Below are 24,880 nucleotides of genomic sequence, written 5' to 3'. Positions count from 1 at the left end.
CTTATTAGAGATTGGAGTCTACTTTTGGGGGTCACACTGGTTTGAGGGAATCAGCTGGATCGTGGAGGCATACTTTCAAATGAGGAAGAGGGATGTGTCCGCCACGCAGCAGATAACATCTTGAGATGCAGAAATGTCACCGCCTGGCGGATGAAACCCAGCCGGCTTCAAGGCTGGGCTCGTTCAGTGATTCAGAGGCAGCAGTGCTCTGCTGGTGGGACGTGCCCCTAGGGATTTCCTCGGCGGTCCAGTGGTTAAGAATCCACCTGCCAATGCAGGGGACACAAGTTCGATCCCTGGTCCAGGAAGATTCCACATGATGCAGGGCAGCCGACCCCATGAGCCACAGCTACTGAAGCCCACACACCCTAGGAGCCTTGCTCTCCAGCAGGGGAAGCCTCCGCGATGAGAAGCCTACTCTACTCCGCAACTGCAGAGTAGCCCCCGCTTGCTGCAACTAGAGAAAGCCCATGCACAACAGCGAAAACCCAGCCAAAACCCGGCCAGAAATCAATAGTAATTAATGTGCATGTGTGCTAAGTCACTTCAGTCGTGTGTGACTCTTTGCAACCTTTTGGACTGTAGCCCGCCAGGCTCTTCTGTCCATGGGATGCTCTAGGCAAGAATGCTGGAGTGGGTTGCTATGCCCTCTTCCAGGGGACCTTCTCAACCCAGGGATCGAACCCGTATCTCTTACATATCCTGCATTGGCGGGCGGGTTCTTTACCACTAGTGCCGCCTGGGAAGCCCCGGTAGATAAATTAATTTAAAACAAAAACTTGTCTCTCAAGTCCTTACCCATGCACAGTGTCTGGGTGCAGATTTGATGGCTGCCTTAATTATTGGTGATTATGTCATGCGGCGCAGGCCAAAAAAAAAAAAAAGAACCTTTCTGGTTTGCACCTGATTCATAAGCTTTCGCTTACATGGTGAGAGGCTGGAGATGATCTATGAACGTCAAGATTCCCGAATTCCCATCACTGTTCCTTTCAGACAGTTGGTCAAGGTATTTCTAGCACAACCATGTGGGAAGGATGAAATGTCAGGAAAAAAAAAACACGGGCTCATATTTGCCGGTGCCTGGCGGCAGAGAAAGTGAAAAGAAAACGCCCTCCAGCCTCCAACCCTGCCAAATTCAATCAGAGACGCCTTGACACGGCCGTCCCTTGAGAGGCTGGCCGCGGGGCTCCTAGGGAGGAAAGTCCACGTGTTCGGAGGTGTTTTGCGAACTTGTCTTCCCGACTCCCCTGACGTGGAAAATGTGAGTCTTCGGCGTTTGTATGTTTCGAGCTGGCGTGTGGCTTTAAAACAGGTGAGCCAGATTACAGGAAACCGCTCAGATTCGGAGGCCAGGTGCCCACGGTCTCGGGAGGCTTCAGAGCAGGCGTGTGATGACTTGGGAGGCCGAGTCGGGAGCCAGGCGTGCTTCCCGGCCAGGCCGGCGTGGCGCCCCCACCGCCCACTCTCCTCCCTTGACTGCCGTCTTGCTTCGTTTCTCTGTCCTGTTCTCACCCCGCACCTGCGGCTACTAAATAAAGCTCCGAGTTCCTGTTCCCTTTTCTCTGTCCCCGTCTCTTCTTCATACCCTCACCCGCCTCCCTCTGCCTCTCTCTCCGTTTCCTGGACACAGAGGTTCTCATCGTCTGCTCCTCCGATCCCCAGGCTTCCAGAGCCTGAGGTTTGAAATGCCAGGAGAGTAAGAGCATGTGTCTGTCTGACACCCCTGCCCGCCCGGGTGTCCCCCCGCCCCCGCCTCGGCTTCCTTATCTCTTCATCAGAATTGATGATGCCTTCGGCAGGGCTGTTAATGGGTTCCGGTAATCTGGGCTGTCGACCTGGTACCTTGCGTGTGCTCGAGAAATCGTCGCTGTTGTCATTGATTTGCTTTGATTCGAGGTGATGTGGGCATCACGGAGTCCACCGTTTTAACGTGACCAGTTCTGCAGCGTTTGGCACCTTCACGATGTGCCACCGCCACCTCTGTCTAGTTCCAAACCATGCTTGTCACCCCGAGGTAAAGCCCCGTGCCCATCAGCGGCCGCCCCGTCCTGCCCCCCGCCCCAGCCCCTGGCCCCGCCAGCCTGCTTTCTGTCTGAGTGGATCACCCCCGTTCTGCACTTTTTGTATCGACTGCATCGCGCTGTGGCTTCTTTGCTCAGTTCCATGCATTCGATGATTTTGTCCGTGCTGTGGCATGGATCGGGGCTTCGTTCCTTTTTACAGCTGAATAGTATCCCGTTGTGTGTATAAGATGTCTTGCCTTGAAGCGTCACTGGTGGTGGGGGTTCAAGGCTGCCAGGACTGGGAAGGGAGCTGGGCAGAGGGAGGTGGGAGACGAGGGGACGTGGCCTGTGACCCTGCCCACCCCCAGGGCAGTTCTGTCCCATGCCACCCCTTTGAGGGCAGGTGGGAGAAGTCTGCCGTGTGACTCTGCTCCTGACGTTCTAGCAGTCAATGACAGCCGGCCTTGATGATCCAAAGGAAAAGGAAACTGGAATAGCAGAGAGCTAATTGAAACGAGGTGGCACGGAGGTGGGAGGCAGGGAGGGGAACCCCCCCTCCATCCATGAGAGAGCTGTTTATTTTGGGGTTAAGTTGGAGTCGAGAGACCCTTTCTAAGCATCTCTCCCTCTCTGAAGCCTGACGCTTAATGGAACGCACAAGCCTGTTTCACTCCCAACATAGCACGGACGCTCCGTGCATGCGTTTAACTAACTTACTCCCGCGCCATGTCTTTGGCAGAACCTCTTGGGATAGAAAATCTGGTTCGAATTTCACTTCCCTCTCATGGAAGCGCCATTGTTGTAATAATGGTGGCTATGAGGGCGCTGTATTCTTCTAAAAATGTTTCCAGTAAACAGGGATGCCGCCGTGAGGCCCAGGGAGGACGGGGAAATTGGCCAGATCCGGTGTCTGGAGCTGCCCCAGGCTGGGCCGTTGGTCCCAGAAGGGTTGGGAGACGGTGGTGGTTGCAGTTCGTGGCTTAACTCAGTCCCGTTCAGACGCGCTGAAGAGAGAGGCGCGGCTCTTGTTTCTCCTGCGAAGTTGAAAACTAAAATTCGCTGCCATACCCTGCACAGTTTTCCATTGCTGGTACCTTGATAATTCCTTTCCTGCCGGGAGGCAGGACTTCAGTCTAGAGTGGGTCTGGAGTCGTCTAACCCACCAGTGGAGACGTACTGACCCACCACGCGGGACTCACGGAGGTCAGGGTCCCCGGCTGTGCGGCCAGCGGCGGTCTCTTAGACCTGCCTGCTCCACCCTCGCTGTTGGCTGTGGGTTTTGTTACTGAGTCATTCTGTGCCCTCCTGGGATCTGGACACCACCTCCGACCCGCTGGGTGTCGGGCACCCGCTGCGGCTCAGCACGTGTCACGCAGCTGGTCCAGCCACGCGCCTTCTGAGGGTCAGCTGGGGGGAGGTTTCCCGTAAACCTCCTGTTTCCCCTATGCTGAGAATGTGACATGTTAGGCTGACCACCCCCCAAATGCCAGCCCGTGGTGGGTTGTCCATTTTGAGAATTAGGATCCCACCGATGGAAACCCAGCACCCCAGTGGCTAACACGTGTTTTGCTTTTGTTTGTTTTTAGTATTTATTTATTGAGTGTGGTGGGGCATGCAAACTCTTAGTTGTGGCATGTGGGGTCTAGTTCCCTGACCAGGGATTGAACCCGGGCGCCCTGCATTGGGAGCGTGGAGTCTTAGCCACTGGACCACCAGGGAAGTTCCCACCCCGGTGGCTAGGATGGCGTGTCCTTGAAAATGCAGCGTGTCCTTCAGACTCTGGGAGGGCCCCAGGGAAGCAGCCCATTGCAAAAAAGCGGGGGTCGCCATCATGCTGATGCGACAAGTTGGGGAGAGGGGAGGCAGCTGACAGGTTCTCGGGGCAGGATGGGGGACCTGTGGCTTCTCTGCATTTTCATGGTTTTGGGCAAGACGGCTCTGACCCCAAAGCCAGAAGCTGGAGGGAGATATATTCTATACTTCCAGTCCACGACTGATTGGGACTAGAAGATGGATTGGCGCTTAGATCTGAACTGCGGGCCCAGCGAAACCCGTGTGAGCCGGTCAGCCGGCTGTCATGTGCAAAGCTTCCCACCCCCGCGAGGGAAAGGTCTTTTCCGCTGAAAGGAGGAAACGATAACCAGAGAGCCAGCACTTATCCGTTGGAAATCAATCACTTGATTAATATTAAACGCCTATTTGTGAAAGATCCTTGGTAGCCCTCGGGGGGTGCACGAGGAAGTAGATGACCCTGCCCAGAGGGTTGTAAGCAGCGTGGTACCCAGGAGCTCACACCCCTGGGTGTGAACAGATCAGAAACCCAGATGGAAGGGCTGAGGACAGGCCTTTAAAGTTTCCTCTAAAATCTGTCTGGTGTGGAGGTCATTATTCAGGACGCCAGGGGAGAGGTGGCTCTCCACCCAGGGTCTGCCGAGAACTTCCAAAGGTGTGGACTGATGAGATTAAGTGCCTCCTATGTGGGACTTCCCTGGCGGTCCAGTGGTTACGACCACACTTCAAATGCGGCAGGTGCAAGTTCGATTCCTGATCCGGAAGCCAAGATCCCGCCTGATCCGGAAGCCAAGATCCCGCATGCTGCCCAGTGAAGCTAAAAATAATAATAATGATGATGCCTTCCTTGTGCGCTGCAGCAACCCTGAGACACAGATGCTGTGTCCAATTCTGTTGTTGTTTAGTCGCTCAGTCTTATCTGACTCTTCTGTGACCCCATAGACTGTAGCCTTCCAGGCTCCTCTGTCCATAGGATTTCCCAGGCAAGGATATTGGAGTGGGTTGCCGTTTCCTTCTCCAGGGGATCGTCCTGACCCAGGGATGGAACCTGCGTCTCCTGCATCGGCAGGCGGGTTCTGTACCACTGAGCCACCTGGGAAGCCCTGTGTCCAGTTTTATGGAACAGGAAATGGGGGCTCAGAGACATTAAGCAATGTGCGAGAGGCCAAACACGGGAAAATGGCAGAATCCAGGACCATATCCTTTCCTCTAGAATAGCAGTCCCTAAACTTTCTGCACCAGGGACCAGTTTTGTGGAAGACAATTTTTCCCTAGACCCGGGAGGGGAGGGTGATTCAAGTACATTACATTTATTGTGTGTGTTTTTTTCTTTGTTATTATTACATCAGCTCCACCTCAGCTCATCAGGCATTATTAGGTCCTGGAGCTGGGGACCTGGCCTTAGAGCATAGGGAAGCAGAAGTTGCTGGTTTTGTCTCTTGGTGCTAGGATTACTTGTCTTGACTCTCCTTTTGTTTGACTCGAGTAGAATTCCTGCAAGCCTTCGCCCCGCAGTGCCCATCTTTGGGAGGAGGAGGTCCGTGACACCTCCTACCCTCAAGCACGGTGTGTTTTAAGCTCTGGAGGGCAGGAGCCACCTCTTTGTCGGGGGCCTGCCCATGGAACCCCAGCCCCCCATCTCCCTGAGCCAAGAGGGGCAGAGTCACTCTCTCCCAAGCCCTCAAACCTCCTCCCACTTTGCTTTCCTCTGCTGCCCGGAAATCTGCCCAGGGCACTGAGGTCTGAGGAAGTACAGTTCTGACCTCAAGCCTCGCGCACCTCGGGGTGTTCACGGAAGCCTGAGGTCTACACAAAAGCCTGGCCTGCTGCTTCCTGCACCGGCGTTTTCGACCAGCCCCCTAGGCCTTTCTAGAAAGAGCCGCTGGGAGCCCTGTGCAGCTGGGGAAGACCAGAGTCTCGAGCCTCCCGTCGGCCGGCCTGCTGCGGCCTGGCCGTCCCCCCTGATTTCAGCAGTGGGTGCTCTCCCTGGGTGATGATGGGGGATTTAAGAGAGCTGGAGGCATAAACATCCCAGCACCACTCCTGACACCACCGCCCTCCGCCTGAATAGGAAAAGCTTGACATGTGCGTTTTTCTAGATACTGACCTGGTTAATTGAAGTCATCGGCAGCCTTATTTTCAAACACATGGAAATGTGTTTAGGGATGTTACCGCCTTTACCTGTCCCCCATGACATTTCACGAAACAGCCAGCCCCACAGCTAGAAATGCATTTTAAGTTGATCGCCGCATCGATCCTAAGTAGGTGTTCAGGGTCTGACAGACCTGTGCTCACTCTGCATGCAGCCCGCCCGAGGCCTCAGAGGACTAGGCTCTGGGCCCTGGAGATAAGTCGGTCTGAGCAGCACCGGCGACCTGCAGGCCCCCAGCCCCGTGACTGACTGGCGTGCGTCCTCAGCGCTGAAGCTCGGCTCTGCGATGAGGGCCGGGCGGCTGCGGTCCAGGCCCCTCCTCCTCCCCCTCCTCCAGCAGCCTCTGCTCCCATCTTTCTCTCATCCCTCCTCCCGACGAATCTGCGAGGTTTTCTTAGCTTCGTCCCTTCAGGTTTCTTTCTGCGCCTCCTCTGCTCTGCTCTGAACGACCCTAAGCGTGTCGCTCGTGTCTCATCCTCACTTGTCCTTGTCTTCTTTTCTCCTGAACCTTCTCGGAGTCTCTTTTCTTGGTCTTCTGTTGTCCAAGGCTCTTAACGCTGTGGAATCCAATAGATGGATGGGTGGATGGCTGGCTGAGCGACTGGGGCTCCACAGGTCGACGCTGACGTATTCTCGTTACCAAACTGCAGACCTTACCCCGCTCCCCGCTCCCCGCTCCCTGCTCCCCGCTCCCCGCTCCCTGCCGCAGGCATCTGGAGGCCTCGCCCCCGCCTGGCCTCCCCCCATCACCTGGTCCCAGGCTCCCGTGGGATTCCCGTGCAGCCAAGCCAGGCGAGCAGAAGAGAGCGGGGAAGACTTAACGTCTGCACGTGGCTCTCACAGAACCTTCCGACTCTCATTCTTGGCTGATCTCCGAGTGGGACTCTTGCTTGATGATGCTCGTGACCTTTCCTGCGAAAGGCAAGGACCCGGTGTTTTCACTTAGAAGGTTCTCGGGGCCTCTGGGCTCGTTCCAAACTCATCCGCCCGCCCGGGAGACTCGCGGCAGCAGGCCTCCATGGGCCAGAGGACTGGGCCTGCCCCGGGTCTGGCTCTGTCCCTTCCAGACAGCCTCCCCGAGACCCCAGGCCGGACAGGAGTTCGTGGTTTCCCCCCACCTCTCCTGTGCTAGAATTTAGCTTAGATGATGCTTGGGGTCTCACCGAGGGCTCCAGAATTGGAACCAGCCGGTGGTTTCAGTGACTTGACAGCCCCCCTGTGGCCAAGGCGGGCTTGCTGACCGGCCCGGAAGGCGCCCGCAGGAGGGAGCACTGTTCCGTCACCATCGAGCCGCCCCTGAGCAAGGCCGCGCCTCCCGGGAGTGAGAGACAGGATGGACCGCACGCGGCCGTCAGGGTTCGGCAGGGGGTCCGAGGCGCACGGAGACCCTCGGGGCTGTCACCGTGCCGTGTGTGCGACGCTCCGGAATCCAGACGGGGCGAATCTCATAAAGAGCCAATGTGATGAATTGATACACATTTCAGAACCATTTAAATCTGTCATTCCTAATAGCGCTTTTCACAAAAGCTTCTCTGCAGCGGTGGGAGAAACATGAGAGCCGGCGGGCGGGGAGGGAGAGCGTACCCTCCGGTCATGCGGGAGGTGTGTGCCCTTCCCAGCTGCTCTGCCCTGCTGGGGGCAGTCAGACGCCACCGCAGAAGTCTGGATGTGAGGCAGGGCCTGGCGGGGGGCTGGGGGGCGTGCCTGCCGTGTCCCCCCACCCCCAAGTCCTGGCTGCCCGCAGATGCGCCCCGCATTCCCCAAAGCTATCAGGCTGAAACCTCATTCTGTAGAGGCCATGAGCCCTTTGCCCGGGTCACCTAGGTAGAAAACCCCGATGAGCGTCCGGTGGAAACAGTGCCGAGGGTCCGGGTGGTGGTGGGCAGGGCCCTGGGCTGCGGGGCAGGACGAGCCTGGGATGACGGCTGAGAAGTTTGGCTGTACCAAACTTTTTTTGGGTTTTGTACGTGGGCAGTGAGTCAAAGTGAAGTGAAGCCGCTCAGTCGTATCTGACTCTTTGCAACCCCGTGGACTGTAGCCCACCAGGCTCCTCCGTCCATGGGATTCTCCAGGCAAGAACACTGGAGGGGGTTACCATTTCCTTCTCAGTACTTAGTCCTTATTGATTTCGGCTTACTCTGGTTTTGTATTTATGAAAAGAAAAAGGAACAGGAGCAAATAGATAAGGAAGTTGCTCGGACTGTAAGACTTGAAAGTCTGTGGTTGGCTGGAAGCTGTGATTTTCTCAAAAGACTGGCATCCTGTTTGTTATATGTATCTGCTAGGACGATTGTTGCCTGCAACAATTGCTGACTGCAAGTTTTAATAGAAGCAAAATGGGAGTTTTATACGTTCTAGGGATTTTATTCTTCTCATGAACAAAGAACTCAAAGGTTAGCTTGGACCCAAAGTCCTTTTAGCATCCTATGCCGCCATGTTCGAGTGTGACCTTCACGCTCACAAGATCGCTGCTCTGCTTCCTTGCATTGCACCGGCATTCCAGGGAGGAAGATAGGGACAAACGAAAAGTGCTTCCCACCTGATTCTGCCCCCCTCTCCAGACCCTTCCTAGATGTGTCATCCAGAAATTTCCACGTACAGCTCATTGGCCAGAACTGTGTCACACATCCACAATTCTAGCTGCAAGGGAGGCTAGAAATGCAGTTTTTTAGAGGTGAGCACAGTAATGCTCCAAACAAAACTGGGGCTCTGTTAATAAGAGAGGGAATGGAGAGACTCCCCTGGTGGCCCAATGGCTAAGACTCCATACTCTCAATGGCGGGGGCCCGGGTTCAATTCCCGGTCAGGGAACTAGATCCCACATGCCACAACCAAAACCTAGTGTGTGTGTGTGTGTGTGTGTGTGTGTGTGTGTGTGTGTGTGTGTGTGTCTGTGTGTGTGTCTGTGTGTGTGTGAATGTATGTGTCTGTACATCAGTCGCTCACCCCAGGCTTTGTAACCTGCCCGGCTCCTCTGTTCATGGGATTTTCCAAGCAAGAATACTGGAGTGGGTTGCCATTTCCTCCTCCAGGGGATCTTCCCGACCCAGGGACTGAACTCGTGTCTCCTGTGTCTCCAGCATTGTGGGTGGATTCTTTACCTGCTGAGCCGTCAGGGAAGCTTATATATCACTCACACACACACATATATTTGAAGGGCTATTTATTATTAAAAAGAGAGAGAGAATGGATGTTGGGTTGGCTGCTGGCAGCGCCTGCCACTCCACTGTGAATTTAAAATGATAATGGCTGCTTTCACAATATGTATCAGCGAAGCTCTCCTGACTGTTGTCCACGTGTTGATTCATGGGAAGTATCATCATCCCAATATTTCAGCTGAATGAGCTGAGACAGACAGAGGTTAAGCATTAACTGGGATGCCAGAGAAGGATCCTGAGGAGGAATTTTCGAGCTGCTTCTCTCAGTGCGCTTTTTTGGAGGAATCAAAGGAACCGCAGGGCGGGAGACCCAGGAAGGGCTGCTTCTGGTTCTTTTCCATGAAGCTTTCATTTCAAAGCTATAAACACGGTAGACAGTGTGGTGTGTCCCCGTGTCTCCAGCCCGTTCTCACAGGCAATAGATTATCCTTCCCAATAACCTTCCCCCCCCCCCACCGCCTTTTATTTCCTCTTTTTTGCCAGAAGTCCTTTCAATGAAGTGGAGGTTTCATTGGAATAATTAAACCTTCCATCTCAAGCCTCTCGTTCCAATCATCCAGGCAGATCAATTAACCAGAGGTGCATTTATCTAGCTGACTGTTGACCCCTTCTCATTGCAGAGCTTTTGTACTGGGGCGGCTTGCAGAGAGGGAGAGGCGTCTGTCCCTCTTTCCAAAGGGCTTGACGTTCGATGTGCTAGCAGCCTCGTTGTTTATTTTATCCAGGATCTGATTTGTATTTTTGCACCCAACAGATATATATTTAGCACCTCCGAAGAATCAGGCCCCATGATGAATAAGGGAGGTGGGGTTGTGGTGGGGGGTACAGATAAAGCAGATAAAGCAGACGCAGTCCAGATAGCTGAATCCCCGTGAACCTGTTTCCTCTTCTGTAAACTGGGGCCAGTAGTAGTAGCTACCTCACAGGGCGGTTGTATTAAATGACATCATCCACATGCACCATTTTTCTCTAACTTCAGTTCAGTTCAGTTCAGTTCAGTCGCTCAGTCGTGTCCGACTCTTTGCGACCCCATGAACTGCAGCACGCCAGGCTTCCCTGTCCATCACCAACTCCTGGAGTCCAACCAAACCCATGTCCATCGAGGCGGGGATGCCATCCAACCATCTCATCCTCTGTCGTCCCCTTCTCCTCCTGCCCTCAATCTTTCCCAGCATCAGGATTTTTTCTGATGAGTCAGCTCTTCATATCAGGCGGCCAAAGTATTGGAGTTTCAGCTTCAGCCTCAGTCCTTCCAATGAACACCCAGGACTGATCTCCTTTAGGATGGACTGGTTGGATCTCCTTGCAGACCAAGGTACTCTCAAGAGTCTTCTCCAACACCATAGTTCAAAAGCATCAATTCGTCGGTGCTCAGCTTTCTTTATAGTCCAACTCTCACATCCGTACATGACTACTGGAAAAACCATAGCTTTGACTAAATGGACCTTTGTTGGCAAAGTAATGTCTCTGCTTTTTAATATGCTGTCTAGGGTGGTCATAACTTTCCTTCCAAGGAGTAAGCGTCTTTTAATTTCATGGCTGCAATCACCATCTATGGTGATTTTGGAGCCCTGAAACATAAAGTCAGCCACTATTTCCCCATCTATTTGCCATGAGTGATGAGACCAGATGCCATGATCTTAGTTTTCTGAATGTTGAGCTTTCAGCCAACTTTTTCACTCTCCTCTTTCACTTTCATCAAGAGACTCTTTAGTTCTTCTTCACTTTCTACCATAAGGGTGGTGCCATCTGCATATCTGAGGTTATTGTTATTTCTCCCGGCAATCTTGATTCCAGCTTGTGCTTCCTCCAGCCCAGCGTTTCTCATGATGTACTCTGCATATAAGTTAAATAAGCAGGGTGACAATATACAGCCTTGACGTGCTCCTTTTCCTATTTGGAACCAGTCTGTTGTTTCACATCCAGCTCTCTAACTTACTTATTTTTAATTGGAGGATAATTGCCTTACAACACTGCCTGGGCTCCGGCCATAGGTCCACAGGAATCAGCCGCAGGTGTTCGTGTGTCCCCTCGCTCTTGAACCTCCTTCCACCCGCCAGCCCTCTAGGCGGTCACAGAGCACCCAGGTCTCAGCGCCCTGTGTCAGACTGCAGACCCTCACTGGCTGGGCGTTGCATGCTTGGTAATGTTTGTGCTTCCACTCTACTCTCTCCACTCCCACCCTCTCCTTCCCTCACTGTGTCCCCAAGTTTGTTCACTTGTCCGCATCTCCATGGCTGCCCTGCAGATGGATTTGTCAGTACCGTCTTTCTAGATTCCATATATATGCGTTAATACACAGTGTTCATTTTTCTCTTTCTGACTCACTTCACTCTATGATAGGCTCTAGGTTCATCCACCCCATTAGAACTGACTCAGATGCTTTCTTTTCATGGCTGAGTAGTATTCCATTGTGTATATATACCACAGCTTCTTTATCCATTCATCTTTTGGTGGACATCTAGGTTGCTTCCATGTCTTAGCTATCTGGAGCATTTTGGTTAAGTTTTGATTTTTTTTTTTTTTTGATGTGGACCATTTTAAAGTCTTTATTGAATGTATTACAATACTACTTCTGTTTTATGTGGGTTTTTTTTTTTGTCCAGGAGGCATTTGGGATCTTAGTTTCCTGACCAGGATTTGAACTTGCACCCCCTTGCACTGGAAGGCAAAGTCATAACCACTGCACCACCGGGGAAGCCCACACGTGACTTTAGCCCACTGTCTGCCTATAGCAACTGCTGTGTGCCTTTTCCTAGAAGGCAGTGGAGGATATGCTCCAGCAAAAGGAGGGAATAAGGCAAAAAAGAGGAGCCCAGGAAGTGAGGACTCTGATTGGTTAGATTGGATGCTGTGCTTCGTAAGTGTTAGCTGTGATCGTGGCTGGTTTAATTAAGATCAGATGATGCTCAGTTGGTGAGGGTTGTGTTGGAATATTAGTGGTATGAGGTCTCACCTGGTTATTTAACTCTGATCCGACTTCCTCGTCGTAAAATTCATGTGGTGAGGGTGGGATGTTTAGAAAGAACAGCATGTATATTATCTATGGTGAAACAGATCACCAGCCCAGGTGGGATGCATGAGACAAGTGCTCGGGCCTGGTGCACTGGGAAGACCCAGAGGAATCGGGTGGAGAGGGAGGTGGGAGGGGGGATCGGGATGAGGAATACGTGTAACTCTATGGCTGATTCATATCAATGTATGACAAAACCCACTGGGGAAAAAAAAAATAACTAAATAAAATTAAAAAAAAAAAATTCATGTCCATTGAGTCGGTGATGCTGTCCAACCAGCTCATCCTCTGTCGTCCCCTTCTCCTTTTGCCTTCAGTCTTTCCCAGCATCAAGGTCTTTTCCAATGACTCAACTCTTTGCATCGGGGCCAAAGTATTGGAGCTTTCAGCATCAGTCCTTCCAATGAATATTCAGGTTGATTTCCTTTAAGACTGATTGGTTCGATCTTCTTGCAGTCCAGGGGACTCTCAAGAGTCTTCTATAGCACCACAGTTCAAAAGAATCAATTCTCTGTCGCTCAGCCTTCTTCATGGTCCAACTCTCTTTCACCACCAGACACATCCACAGCTGAGCATCATTTCCGCTTTGGCCCAGCCACTTCATTCTTTCTGGAGCTATTCTGCCCTCTGCTCTTCCCCAGGACACCTTCCAACCCGAGGGGCTCATCTTCCAGTGTCGTATCTTTTTGCCCTTTCATACTGTTCATGGGATTCTCCTAGCAAGAGTGCTGGAGTGAGTTGCCATTTCCTCCTCCAGTGGATCACGTTTTGTCAGAAGTTTTCACTGTGACCCGTCCGTCTTGGGTAGCCCTGCACGGCACGGCTCATAGCATCATTGAGTTAAGCAAGCCCCTTCAGCGTGACTGTGATCCATGAAGGGGAAACAGTGAAGTAGGCTTGTCATAAAAAAACATCCATCCATCCCCAGCCCCGACCCCGGAGGGCAGCCACTTCTAACCCTTCTCCATTTTGCTTTCTTCTGTTCCTTGCCTCCTTATTTCTAAGTGATATGCTTCCATTGCTATTTAGTGGTGTGTCAGTTTTAAGACATTATGTATCGACATGCCTTTGGGTAGATGATAGTTTATCTCCCTTTTCCTAGTTCCCCACTGCATGCACTTATCCCCACCATCATCTTGGTACATTCTCATCAGTTTTACCTGTTACTTCCTCATGACCAGGTAAATATTGTTCATGTTGAGGCAAGATGTCTGTTGGGATATGTCTCCTTCTTATCTTTTTATTTTGTCCAAAGATAATATTGCTTCTCTTTTCATTTGCTGGGGCTTTTAAAATCATACGTGTCCTCAATTTTTTTCTGTCTGACTCTCAGGCCTGTCATTTGCCTAATGATGTTATTTCCTAAGTTATCAAGGATATCAGGTAACCATTCATTATTTCCCCTGACCCTCCATGGTCCTGCTGCAGTCTTGGCCCGCTGCTCTTTGCTGCCTCCCTCTCGTCCTGGAACACTCCTTGCTGCTCTGTTTCCTGGCCTTCATATTTTTGTTTTATTCCCTCATTTTGCTGGAGTGTATCTTGCAGTAGCTTCCTAAGAGAGGATGCGTGGAAGCTAAATGTTTAGAGTCCTTGCCTTTCTGAAAATAGCATCATTCTGTTTATGCACACAACAGTTTGGGTAGGTATAGAATCCTAGGTTTAGAAGTATTTTCCATCGAAAACGTGAAGGCATCACCTCATTGTCCCCCAGTTTCCAGCATCACTGTTGAAAGATCTGACGCCAGACTTACTTCTGGTCCTTTGCACATGGCCTGATGTTTCCTTCCAGGAAGATTTTAGGGTCTTCTCTTATTCCCCGGTGCCCTAAAATTTCAGAATGATACTCCGAGAAGGTTCTTTGCCACTGATTTGTACTGAGCACTCAAAGGACCCTTCAAAACTGAAGACTCATGGTTTTTCATGTGGAGAATCCTCTAATACTAGTGTCTCTGATAATTTCATCCCATAATTGATACTGTATCCCCGCAAGACAAACAGGAAAGGAAGCATAACTTCTTCATTAACCTCTTTCTAAGATTTCACTTTACTGGATATTAGACTTCCTAAAGTGACCTCATTCCCCCTCCTCCTTTCTTATTTTCACTCTTTTTAACTTTTTATTAACTTTGGGGGATATTTCCGCAACTTTATCTTCTAAATTTTCTTTTGATTTTAAGCTTCCACTTAACTTTATTTTAATCTCTTAAGAACTTTGTCTTGTTCTTTGATTGTTCCCTTGTCAAAGCACCCTGCATTGTTCTATGGCTACAGTATCTTACCGAATGTCTTCACGAATTTTAATTATCAGATTGTTTTTTGGTTTTGTTTTGTTTTTCCAGTTTTATCTTACTGTGTGCCTTGTCAGCTTCCTGCAGCTTCCTTGGGGCGGTTTGTCTTTTTCGATGTCTTCCTTTCACGTGGAGACTTTTCTCGAACATGGAGCGATCCTTGGCTGTCTGTTTATTCTTATGTGAGAGGTAGCAGAAACTGGGCGTGCCAGCTCTGCTTGCGTAGCGGGCTTCCCTGGAGGGGGAATAATCACTGGCTGATTGTGCTTGAATAACATCGATGACAGGAAGCTCCTAACTCACCAAGCAATTGATTCCTCCTTTGAGAAGCAAGAGCTATTTCGAATCCTGAGCCAGTATCTGCTCTGCTATCTTAGAACTTGGTTTTAGTTCTGTCTTACACTTGTTAAAGTGATATTTCAGGGACATTTTGTACATACACCTACTGGGTGAAAGTGAAAGTCGCTCAGTCGTGTCTGACTCTCTGCAGCCCCGTGGACTATACAGTCCATGGGATTCTCCAGGCCAGAATACTAGAGTGGGTAGCCTTTCCTTTCCCCAGGGGATCTTCCCAACCCAGAGATCGAACCCAGGTCTCTCGCATTGCGGGTGGATTCTTTACCAGCTGAGCCACATGGGAAGCTCAAGAATACTGGAGTGGGTAGCCTTTCCCTTCTCCAGGGGATCTTCCCGACTCAGGAATTGAACCAGGGTCTCCTGCATTGCAGGCGGATTCTTTACCAACTGAGCTATCAGGGAAGCCCCACGCTGGTTAGAGTCATTTAAAAGGTGAACTTTTTTTTTTTTTAAGGCAACTCTAAGGGCTGTACAGTAGTTGATTTAAAGGAAGTCCACATCCTGCCTTCCACACTAATTATGACTTTGAACCTGTCCCAGGCTTGATTTTTCTTGGCTGTACTGCAGTGATGATAGTGGTGATGATGGTGACGGTGGTGATGTTGATGGTGACGGTAATGAAACCACCTGTCTCAGAGAGTTCTCCAGCAGTCAGGCTTAGCCAAGTGCCTGGCAGAGTAAAGAGTCTGTAAGCACAGGGATGATGTTTCCACCAGTTCAATGTTAACCCGATGAGTCAGACTCTCAGGAAGCGTATCCTCTCTCCGACCTCAGGACCAAGTTGGCAGTTGTATGTGCGCGTGCTCAGTCGCGTCTGACTCTGCGACCCTATGGACTGTAGCGCGCCAGGTTCTTCTGTCCATGGGATATCCCACGCAAGAATCCCGGAGTGGCTTGCCATTTCCTGCACAAACCTGCTTACCCTTTCCTGCAATTAAAACCTCTTACAATTAATTTTCTTAAAGCTTTTTCTTCTGATTATAAGAGAGGAAAAAATGCAAGTGCATCCTTCTTTTTAATGCAAGTACAGAGAAGTGTCCTTTCCCTGGGCGGGGGATTGTGGGCCAAGGCTAGCCCTGCCCTGAGGAGGCGGCTGAGCAGACCAAGGAGACGGTGTCCTCCAGAGAAGCTCGTCTCCCACCCCCCCACCCCTGGGGCTGAGGATCTGTGACAGCTCACTCCTATCCAAGCTGACACCCGACAAGAAGAGCTTCTGTCAGCCCTGGGAGATCTGGTGTCACCTGTGATTAATCCTCAAAGCCAAAACCCAGCAAGTTTCTGATTAAACGATGGTGTCCCGGGTCCCCGTCACCTCCGAGTGGAGCTGTGGGTTTGAAGCAGCTGCCTGGAGCCCCCTGCCAAGGGACCCCAGCAGCTGTCAGGACAAGCGCCCGCCCCTTCCTGCAGCAGCTCCAGGCCCCGGTCCACAGCGTGTCCAGCTCCTGGAGAGATGCGGGCTCCGGGATCATTTCATTCTTTCCCTCCAGAGCAGGGCCCCCCTTCACTGTTTGAGTGGTTTTCTGTGCTAAGTCGAACCATCTTCCCTCTCACAGATCCTGGCCCGCACAACTCCACACCCAGAAGGAGACTGGCTGAGGGTAGGACCAGCCCCGGCCGGGAGGAGTAGGAAGAAGTCAGACCTCAGTGACGGGCGGGCACCTCCCGTCTGCCAAGCGCCGACCCTATGCCAGGTACGTCGCATCATCTCCTTTATGTAAAATAAATGTAAGGGGAGGGTTTCCTGAGACTCACCAGGGGAGCAGAGAGGGGCGGGTTCCAGGCAGAGGGAGGCGCTGGAAGCAGGCGTTGAGCGAGTGGGGATCTGGCGGAGAATCCAAGTTGGTCAGCCGGGACACAACCGTAGGGGCTGGCGGGAGGCCTCAGCTTGGAGGTCGAGACAAAGATGCTAGACTGTATCGTAGCAGAGAGGGGTCCACATGATCCGTGTTTCCGGTGAATGAGGAAGGGCCATGAGACCAGCAGCTGCCACGGCGTTTGTCTTGGCAGGTGGTCTCCTTGGCCCGTAAAAGGGTGAGCAAGGGACTTCCCTAGTGGGCCAGAGGTTAAGGCTCCACCCTCCTACTGCATGGGGTGTGGATTGAATTCCTGAGAAGACAACTAAGATCCCACATTCTATGTGATCAAAAAGTAATAATAATAAAGAACTTCTTTAAAAGAAAAAAATAGGTGCACAAAATAGCCCTTCCTGTAGAACATGGACTGGGAGCCTTGAACATGTTTTTCAGCAGGTTTCTTTCAACCACGGACAGGTACCTGTAGGTGAGTACCCAGTAGGCGACACCACCAGAGACCCGGGTTCTTTCCATGTCTCTGCTCTGCCATCGTGAGGGTGTTAGTTTTGTCCTTACAGGAGTCCTCAGGTCACATGATGGCTGCAGCAGTCCCAGCGTCACACACACATTCACATGCTAGCATCCCAGTGCTCAAGGACTGTGTTCCCTTCCTGTGTTCCTGTCAAAGGTCAAGGAACAGCACCAGAATTGCCCCCCAGCAGACTTCCCTGCAGGTTCTACGGGTCATAAAGACTTCACATACTTAGTCTGACATCAAACTAGACCACCTCGTTAGGTAGAGACCAAAACAAGATCCACCACTTACCGCTCAGAAGTTGCCCTCCCTGAAAATATGAGACCACCTGGTTCCTGAAGACGATAGGGATTCCGTAAGCAGGAAAAGGGGATGAACGATGCGGTGTTCGCCCACTTAATGACTTGTTGAGTCAACTTCTTAGGATGTTGACTCTTTCAAAATAGTAAAGCTGAGTGCATTTTCCTTTGTGAATGGAAAACTATCATGCTGACGTGTTTCAGAGTGAGCACTTGTAGATGTATTTGCGTTGCACTGAACCACAGACTATCCCCACGTGACCCAAGTGGCCAGTGCTTAGGATATGAGCAGAAGGGCAAAGGTCATTGGATGCAATGTCCCCATTTTTAAACCCCCTCTGTAAACCAGTTGTTGCTCATAACAGCACGTAGATATTTTTACCCAAGGTGCTTGAGTTGTTCAGAGCAAAAGCCCACTTAGAACAGCTCAGATTAATGGGGAGATTCTTGATGGAGCAAGAACCAGACATCACACTCGGCCAAGGCTCACAGGCCGGGAAGTAGAGTTGCACACTTGGAGAGATGGCTGCAGCCGCTTGAGGGTCCTCAGGGGCTCTCACTGCAGCTCCACCAGCAGATGGATTTCCTCTGTCTCCCTTATACCGTCTCTGCCTCCGCAGCCTCAACCTGCCTGGGCGTGTTACTGCAGCCAAGTGCAGCCTCAGGCCACTCCGATGCACCTTCTAGCTCATTGCCCCCAGCACACTCACCTGCCCCACTGTCTCTTTCAGTCAGTTCAGTCGCTCAGTTGTGTGTGACTCTTTGTGACCGCATGGACTGCAGAACGCCAGGCTTCCCTGGCCTTCACCAACTCCCAGAGCTTGTTCAAACTCATGTTCATCGAGTCAGTGATTCCATCCAACCATCTCATCCTCTGTCATCCCCTTCTCCTCCTGCCTCCAATCTCTCCCAGCATCAGGGTCTTTTCCAGTGAGTCAGTTCTTCGCATCTAGTGGCCAAAGTATCGAAGTTTCAGCTTCAGCATCAGTCCTTCCAATGAATATTCAGGACTGATTTCCTTTAGGATGGACTGATGGATCTCTTTGCTGTCCAAGGGACTCTCAAGAGTCTTCTCCAACACCACAGTTCAAAAGCATCAATTCTTCAGCACTCAGGTTTCTTTATAGTCCAACTCTCACATCCATACATGACCACTGGAAAAACCATAGCTTTGACTAGATGAACCTTTGTCAGCAAAGGGATGTCTCTGTTTTTTAATACGCTATCTAGGTGGGTCATAGCTTTTCTTCCAAGGAGCAAGCGTCTTTTAATTTCATGGCTACAGTCACCATCTGCAGTGATTTTGGAGCCCAAGAAGATAAAGTGTGTCACTGTTTCCATTGTTTCCCCATCTATTTGCCATGAAGTGATGGAACCAGATGACATGATCTTAGTTTTTTGAATGTTGAGCTTTAAGCCAACTTTTTCACTCTCCTCTTTCACTTTCCTCAAGAGGCTCTTTAGTTCTTCTTTACTTTCTGCCATAAGGGTGGTGTCATCTGCATATCTGAGGTTATTGATATTTCTGTCGGCAATTTCCAGCTTGTGCTTCATCCAGTCTGGCATTTTGCATGATGTACTCTGCATATAAGTTAAATAAGCAGGGTGACAATATACAGCCTTTTCGTACTCCTTTCCCAACTTGGAACCAGTCCATTGTTCCATGTCCGGTTCTAACAAACAGCTGACAAACAGGTGACTCAGTGATAAAGAACCCACCTGCCAATGCAGGAGACCTAAGAGGTGAGGGTTCGATCCCTGGGTCGGAAAGATCCCCTGGAGAAGGAAACGGCAGCCCACTCCAGTATTCTTGCCTGGAGAATCCCATGGACAGAGGAGCCTGGCGGGCTACAGTCCATGGGGTCACAAAGAGTCAGACACGACTGAGCGCGCACGCACAGACATCAGATCTGTGGCCATGTGAGGACGGGAGTGGGAAGGCAGATATTGGATATTGGTGTCTACGCTGCCCTAGACTGGGCTATCATCTTTGTTATTGATTCTTTTTTTTCTTATTTTCAAACTATGCAAGTAATATAATGAAACATGTGCATTGTAAATAGTACTGATAACATCCAAGTTGTCCCGCCCAGTAACCTCAGAATTCATCCCACTTCTTAGATAGGATCAGTGTAATCAGAGCATCTCAACTTCCCTCCTCCCTCCTTCCCCTTCTCTTCCCCTCTGCTCTCCTTGTTTCTCTCCCGCCTTCTCCCTGTTTCTCACACACACACACACACACACACACACACACGTACAGCCTACCTCTATAATTACAGGTGTTGCCTTACATGAGTGACTTCACACTGCATTGTGTTATTTTTCCGACACCAAACGTGTGGTGTTTTCCCGACACCAAGCACGTGTCATTTTTTCCATGAGTTCATGGACACTGACCGCCCAGAGGCAGCCAAGCCGCCGCAGGCCCAGGGCTCAGCCCCCACTCCTGCCCCGCCTTGGACACCGGCCCTGCACCCCGGGCCACCTGCAGTCTGGGTCAGTAGCCTCGAATCAGGGTCTCCCGAGCCTCCTGGCCGGGTGCTGTGTTTGCTGGAATGACTCACAGATAACGCGGGAAAACACTGTACTTATCATGACAGTTTATTGTAACGGACACAAGTGAAGCACACGCAAGGAGCTCCCGAACACGGACGCGTCAGTTCCCTGGCATTGAGATGGCACCCGTGCCAGCAGGGGCTGGAGTTCAGAACCTCGGAAGCTCTTTGCCTCCCGTTGTGCAGGGATTTTTTATCAAGTGTTATTACGTAACCGTGATTGATTAACTCATTCTCAGAATGGTGATTGGACTCAATCTCTAGCCTCTCCCCCTTGAAAGTTATAACCTTATAATCACTTGCTTGGTTTTTCAGTTCCCATCCTGAAGCTCCTGCAGCCCCTTACCCAAGAGTCATCCCGTTACCATACTAAAAACACTCTTATCCCTCTGGGGGATATCCCTCTCGGAATCCTGGAGCCCCTTGCCCGAAACCAGGGGCATATGTATTTAATTATATATGCTTTACATTTTATTTACTTACTAACTCTGGCTGCGCTGGGTCTTCACTGCGGGGCACAGCTGTCTCCAGCCGCGGCGCGCAGGGGCTGCTCTCTGGCTGCCGTGCGCCCGCTCCGCATCTCGGTGACTGCTCTTGCTGCAGGGCCCGGCCTCTGGGCTGTGGTCCTCAGCAGTTGTGGACCTCAGGCTTGGTTGTCCCCCGGCACGCGGAATCTTCCCAGACCAGGGATCAAACCTAGGTCCCTTGCATTGGCAGGCAGATTCTTAACCACTGAACCACCAAGGAAGTCCCCAGATCCATTTTAAATTATACCACATGTATGTATGTATGAATATATGCCTGTCTTTACTTTTTAAAAAAACAATGTCTTGGAATCTTTTTATGTTACCACATATTTTCAAAATGTTATTCCATAAGGTGAAAGGATCATTGAATATCTACTGAAGAATGTCTGGATTGCTTACATTTTTTCCAACTACAAATAATGTTAAATGTTCAAGTAAAAAAATTGGGGGGAAATAAATATCTATTATAGAGAAATGAAGAAATAAATTATGGTGTATTCTGGCAATGGAATAATATATACAGCAGTTAAGAATGAATAAATCAATAGAAATTAAGGGATTGTCAGATTAGATTAAAACAATAAGATCTCTTATATATCATCTACAGGAGAAAAACCTTATAGCCAAAGGTATTGGGTTGGTCAAAAGGTTCGTTTGGGTTTCCCCATTTTACTTCGAGGCAAATGGAAATGCAACATGTCGAAATTGGTGTCACTAAAGCAGAGGGAAATGTATATCTATACATGTTAATATTTTTTTTAAAGATCTCAAATCAGTAACCTGACCTTCCACTTTGTGAAGCTAGAAAAAGAAGAGCAAAGTGAACCTGAAGCGAACAGAAGGAAGGAAGTAACACATATTAGGACAAAAATAAATGAGTTAAGAGAACGGAAAGGCAATAGAGAAAATCAGTGAAACCAAAAGTTGTTCTTTGAAATATCAACAAACCCTGAGCTAGACTGACCAAGAAAAAAAGAGAGAGATGATCCAAATTACTAGAATCAGGAATAAGAGAAGGGACACTGCTACTAACCTTATTAAAGAAATAAGAGGCAAAATAAAAATAAAAGAAAAATATGAACATTGTTTCCAAACAATTGGGTTACTTACATGAAATGGACAGATTCCTAGAAAGACACAAGCTATTGAAACTGACTCAAGAAAAACAGGAAATATGAGCAAACCTACAACAAGTAAAGAATTAGTAATCAAAAACCTACCCACCAAGCAAAGCCTCCACCAAACAAAGACAAAAGTATGCCTGATCTTCATTAACTTTCCCAAGAAGTGCAAGAGGAAGGAACACTTCCCAGTTTACTCTGTGAGGTAAAAATTCTCCTGATGTCAAAGCCAGTCCGACATCTTGAGGAAAGAAAAGTACCAACTAACATCTCTCATAACTATGGATGCCAGAAGGCTCAAAAACATACTAGCAAGCCAAATCCAACAAATCTGTAACTAACTGGGATTTACAGCAAGAATGCAAGGTTTGTTTAATGCCCGAAAATCAGTTAATGTATTATATTAATAGAATAAAAACTAAATACTATATGGTAATCTCAATGGAGGCAGAGAAAGCATTTGACAAAATCAGACATCCCTTTTGTGACAAAAATACTCAGGGAGTTTCCTGAACCTGATAAAGTATGTCTGAAACACACACACCCTCAACCAGGTGACATTCTGCTTAATGGTGACAGACTGGATGCTTTTCCCCCGTGGTCAAGAACAAGACAACGATGTCCACTCTTGCCACTTCCGTGTAACACTGTGTTAGAAGTTATAGCCTGGGAAATTAGAGAGGGGGAAGAAAAGAAAAGGAAAGGCATCCATATTGAGAAGACAGAAGTAAGATGAATACTATAGCCCACGTTTATAATGCCATCAAAAAGAATAAAATACTTAGGAATAAATTTAGCATAAGAAGTGTACATTGGAAACTACAATGCATTGCTGAGAGAAATTAGAGATCTGAATTAGAAGAAACACATTCCATATTCTGTTTGCGACCCCAAGGACTGTAGCCCCCCAGGCTCCTCTGTCCATGGTATTCTCCAGGCAAGAATACTGGAGTGAGTCGCCATTCCCTTCTCTAGGGAATCTTCCTGACCTGGGATTGAACTGGCGTCCCTTACCTCTCCAGCATTAGCAGGTGGGTTCTTTACCACTAGCACCAGCTGGGAAGCCATGTTCTCGAAGCATAGCATGTAACTGTTAGATAGTATTGCTGTTCAAATTCATCTACGTATTCAGTGGATCCACTGTCAAAATCCCAGCTATTTTTTTTTTTTTTTTTTTTGCAAGTATTGGCAAGCTGATTCCTAAAATTCACATGGAATTGCCAAGGGCCCTGAATAGACGAAACAGTCTGAAATGGGAAGAACAAGGTTGGAAGACTCACACTTCCCAATTTTAAAACTTAGCTATCCACTTACAGTAATGAAGAGAGTGGGGTACTGGCCTAAGGACAGACATACAGATCAATGGAATAGCATTGACAGTCCAGAAATAAACACTTAAACTTTTACGGTCAATTGACTTTTGACAAAGGTACTAAGACCATTTAATGGGGAAAGAAGAATCTTTTCAACAAATTGTGCTGAGACAACCGAGTGTGTGTGTGTGTGTGTGTGCGCGCACGCGCGCGTTCGTACACAAGCCTGTTCAGTCACTCAGTCATGTCCGAATCTTTGCGACCCTTTGGATTGTAGCCTGCCAGGTTCCTCTGTCCGTGGGATTTTTCAGGCAAGAATACTGGAGTGGGCTGCCATTTCCTCCTCCAGGGGACCTTCCCAACCCAGGTATTAAACCCATGTCTCCTGTGTCTCCTGCATTGGCAGACAGATTCTTTACCTCTACTGAGCCATCAAGGAAGCCCCAGGACAACTGAATATCCACATGTAAAAAACAGTTGGACCCTTACCTCACACCATACACAAAAATTAACTTAAAAATGCATCATAAGCCTAAATGTGAGAGTTAAAAGTATAAAAGTGTTAGAAAAATAAACAGAAGTAAATCTTTATAACCTTGAATTAAGTAAGCAATGGTTTCTTAGATACACAGCAAAACCAGAAGTGAAAAAAGAAATTGGACTACATCAAAATTAAAAGCTTTTATGCTACAAATAATACCTTTAAGAAAATGAAAAGATAATTGACAGGATAGGAGAAAATATCTGCAAATCATAGCTGACTTGTATCCAGAACACATTAAAAAATTCCATAATAAAAACAATGCAGTTTAAAAATGGGCGAAGGATTTGAACAGACATTTCTCAATGCCCAAGTGACTGATATGCACACAAGATGTTCAACGTCATTAGTCTTTAGAGAAATCAAATCAAAGCCACAATGAAATACCCTTTTCCGCCTGTTCAGACGGCTATAGGGAAAAAAAAAAAAGATGGACAATAACAAGTGTTGACAAGAATGTGGATAAATCTAAACCTTGTACATTGCTAGCAGGAATATAATATGGTGCAGCCACTTTTAGAAACAGTTTAGCAGTTCCTCAAAATGTTAGAATAGAGTTACCATATGGCTCATCAATTCTACTTCTGCCTATCTGCCCAAGGGAAATAAAAATGCATCTAACAAAGACTTAAACATGAATCTTCACAGTAGCACAATTCATAATAACCAAACAACCCGAATACTCATCAATGGATGGATAAACAAGGTGCGATATATCCAAACAATGAAAAAGTATTCCTCAATAAAAAGTGGTGCTGAAACATGCTACATACAGCGTGGACAAACCTTGAAAAGGAGCAGTCAGAAAAGACCATGTATCGTGTGATCCCATCTAAGTGAAATGGCCAGAAGCAGCAAGTCTGCAGAGCCAGTAGAGCAGTGATTGCCTGAGGCTGGGGAGGGGCGGTGTTGGAGGGAAGTGGGGAGTGACTGCTACCCTTGGTAGGAAGTTTCTTTGGGGGGTGATGAATATTTTCTAAAATGAATTGTGTTCTGGGAATATACTAAAAAGCATTGAATTGTACACTTTTAAAAGGTGAATTATATGGTACATGAATTATATCTCAACAAAGCTGTTTTTAAAAATGAATGAATTAGGTCTGTACGTGTCAACCTAGGTAAATCTCAATAAATGCATAAAGGAAAAAAAAAAGCAAGTTGAAAAAGGAAACAGGAAAGCATATATTATGACACCATTTATGTGAAACTGTAAAACAAAAAGTATAGCATATATTGTTTTCCAAAAGATAAATTCTTAGTAAGATATAAAAACTTGGATGGAAAGGATATATGCCAACCTCAAAGTTTTCCCTGTCTATAATTTTTATTTTATGACTTATTCATCCATTGTTTAGCACATAAAGAATTACATTGTCTCTATTCACGTGCCTTCCTTTCTTAAATAAAAGGTAAACTACTGTATATACTTTTCTC

General features: G+C 48.7%; 1 protein-coding gene across 3 annotated transcripts in view; it reads left to right on the top strand.

The window, feature by feature from the left end:
* CARD11 (caspase recruitment domain family member 11) overlaps positions 1–24,880 on the top strand; it is a 103,224-nt gene that overhangs the window by 48,060 nt on the left and 30,284 nt on the right. For all 3 annotated transcript variants that reach the window (XM_065920199.1, XM_065920197.1, XM_065920198.1), the window contains exon 2: positions 16,316–16,453. In XM_065920199.1, the coding sequence (XP_065776271.1) occupies positions 16,447–16,453 (7 nt within the window). In that variant the 5' untranslated portion in view covers positions 16,316–16,446. The remainder of the gene's footprint in view (positions 1–16,315; positions 16,454–24,880) is intronic.

This window comes from Muntiacus reevesi, chromosome 2, assembly GCF_963930625.1.
Source record: "Muntiacus reevesi chromosome 2, mMunRee1.1, whole genome shotgun sequence".
NCBI classification, from domain to species: domain Eukaryota; kingdom Metazoa; phylum Chordata; class Mammalia; order Artiodactyla; family Cervidae; genus Muntiacus; species Muntiacus reevesi.
The sequence above is the reverse complement of the archived record's forward strand: the minus strand, read 5'-3'. Positions and strand labels throughout refer to the sequence as shown.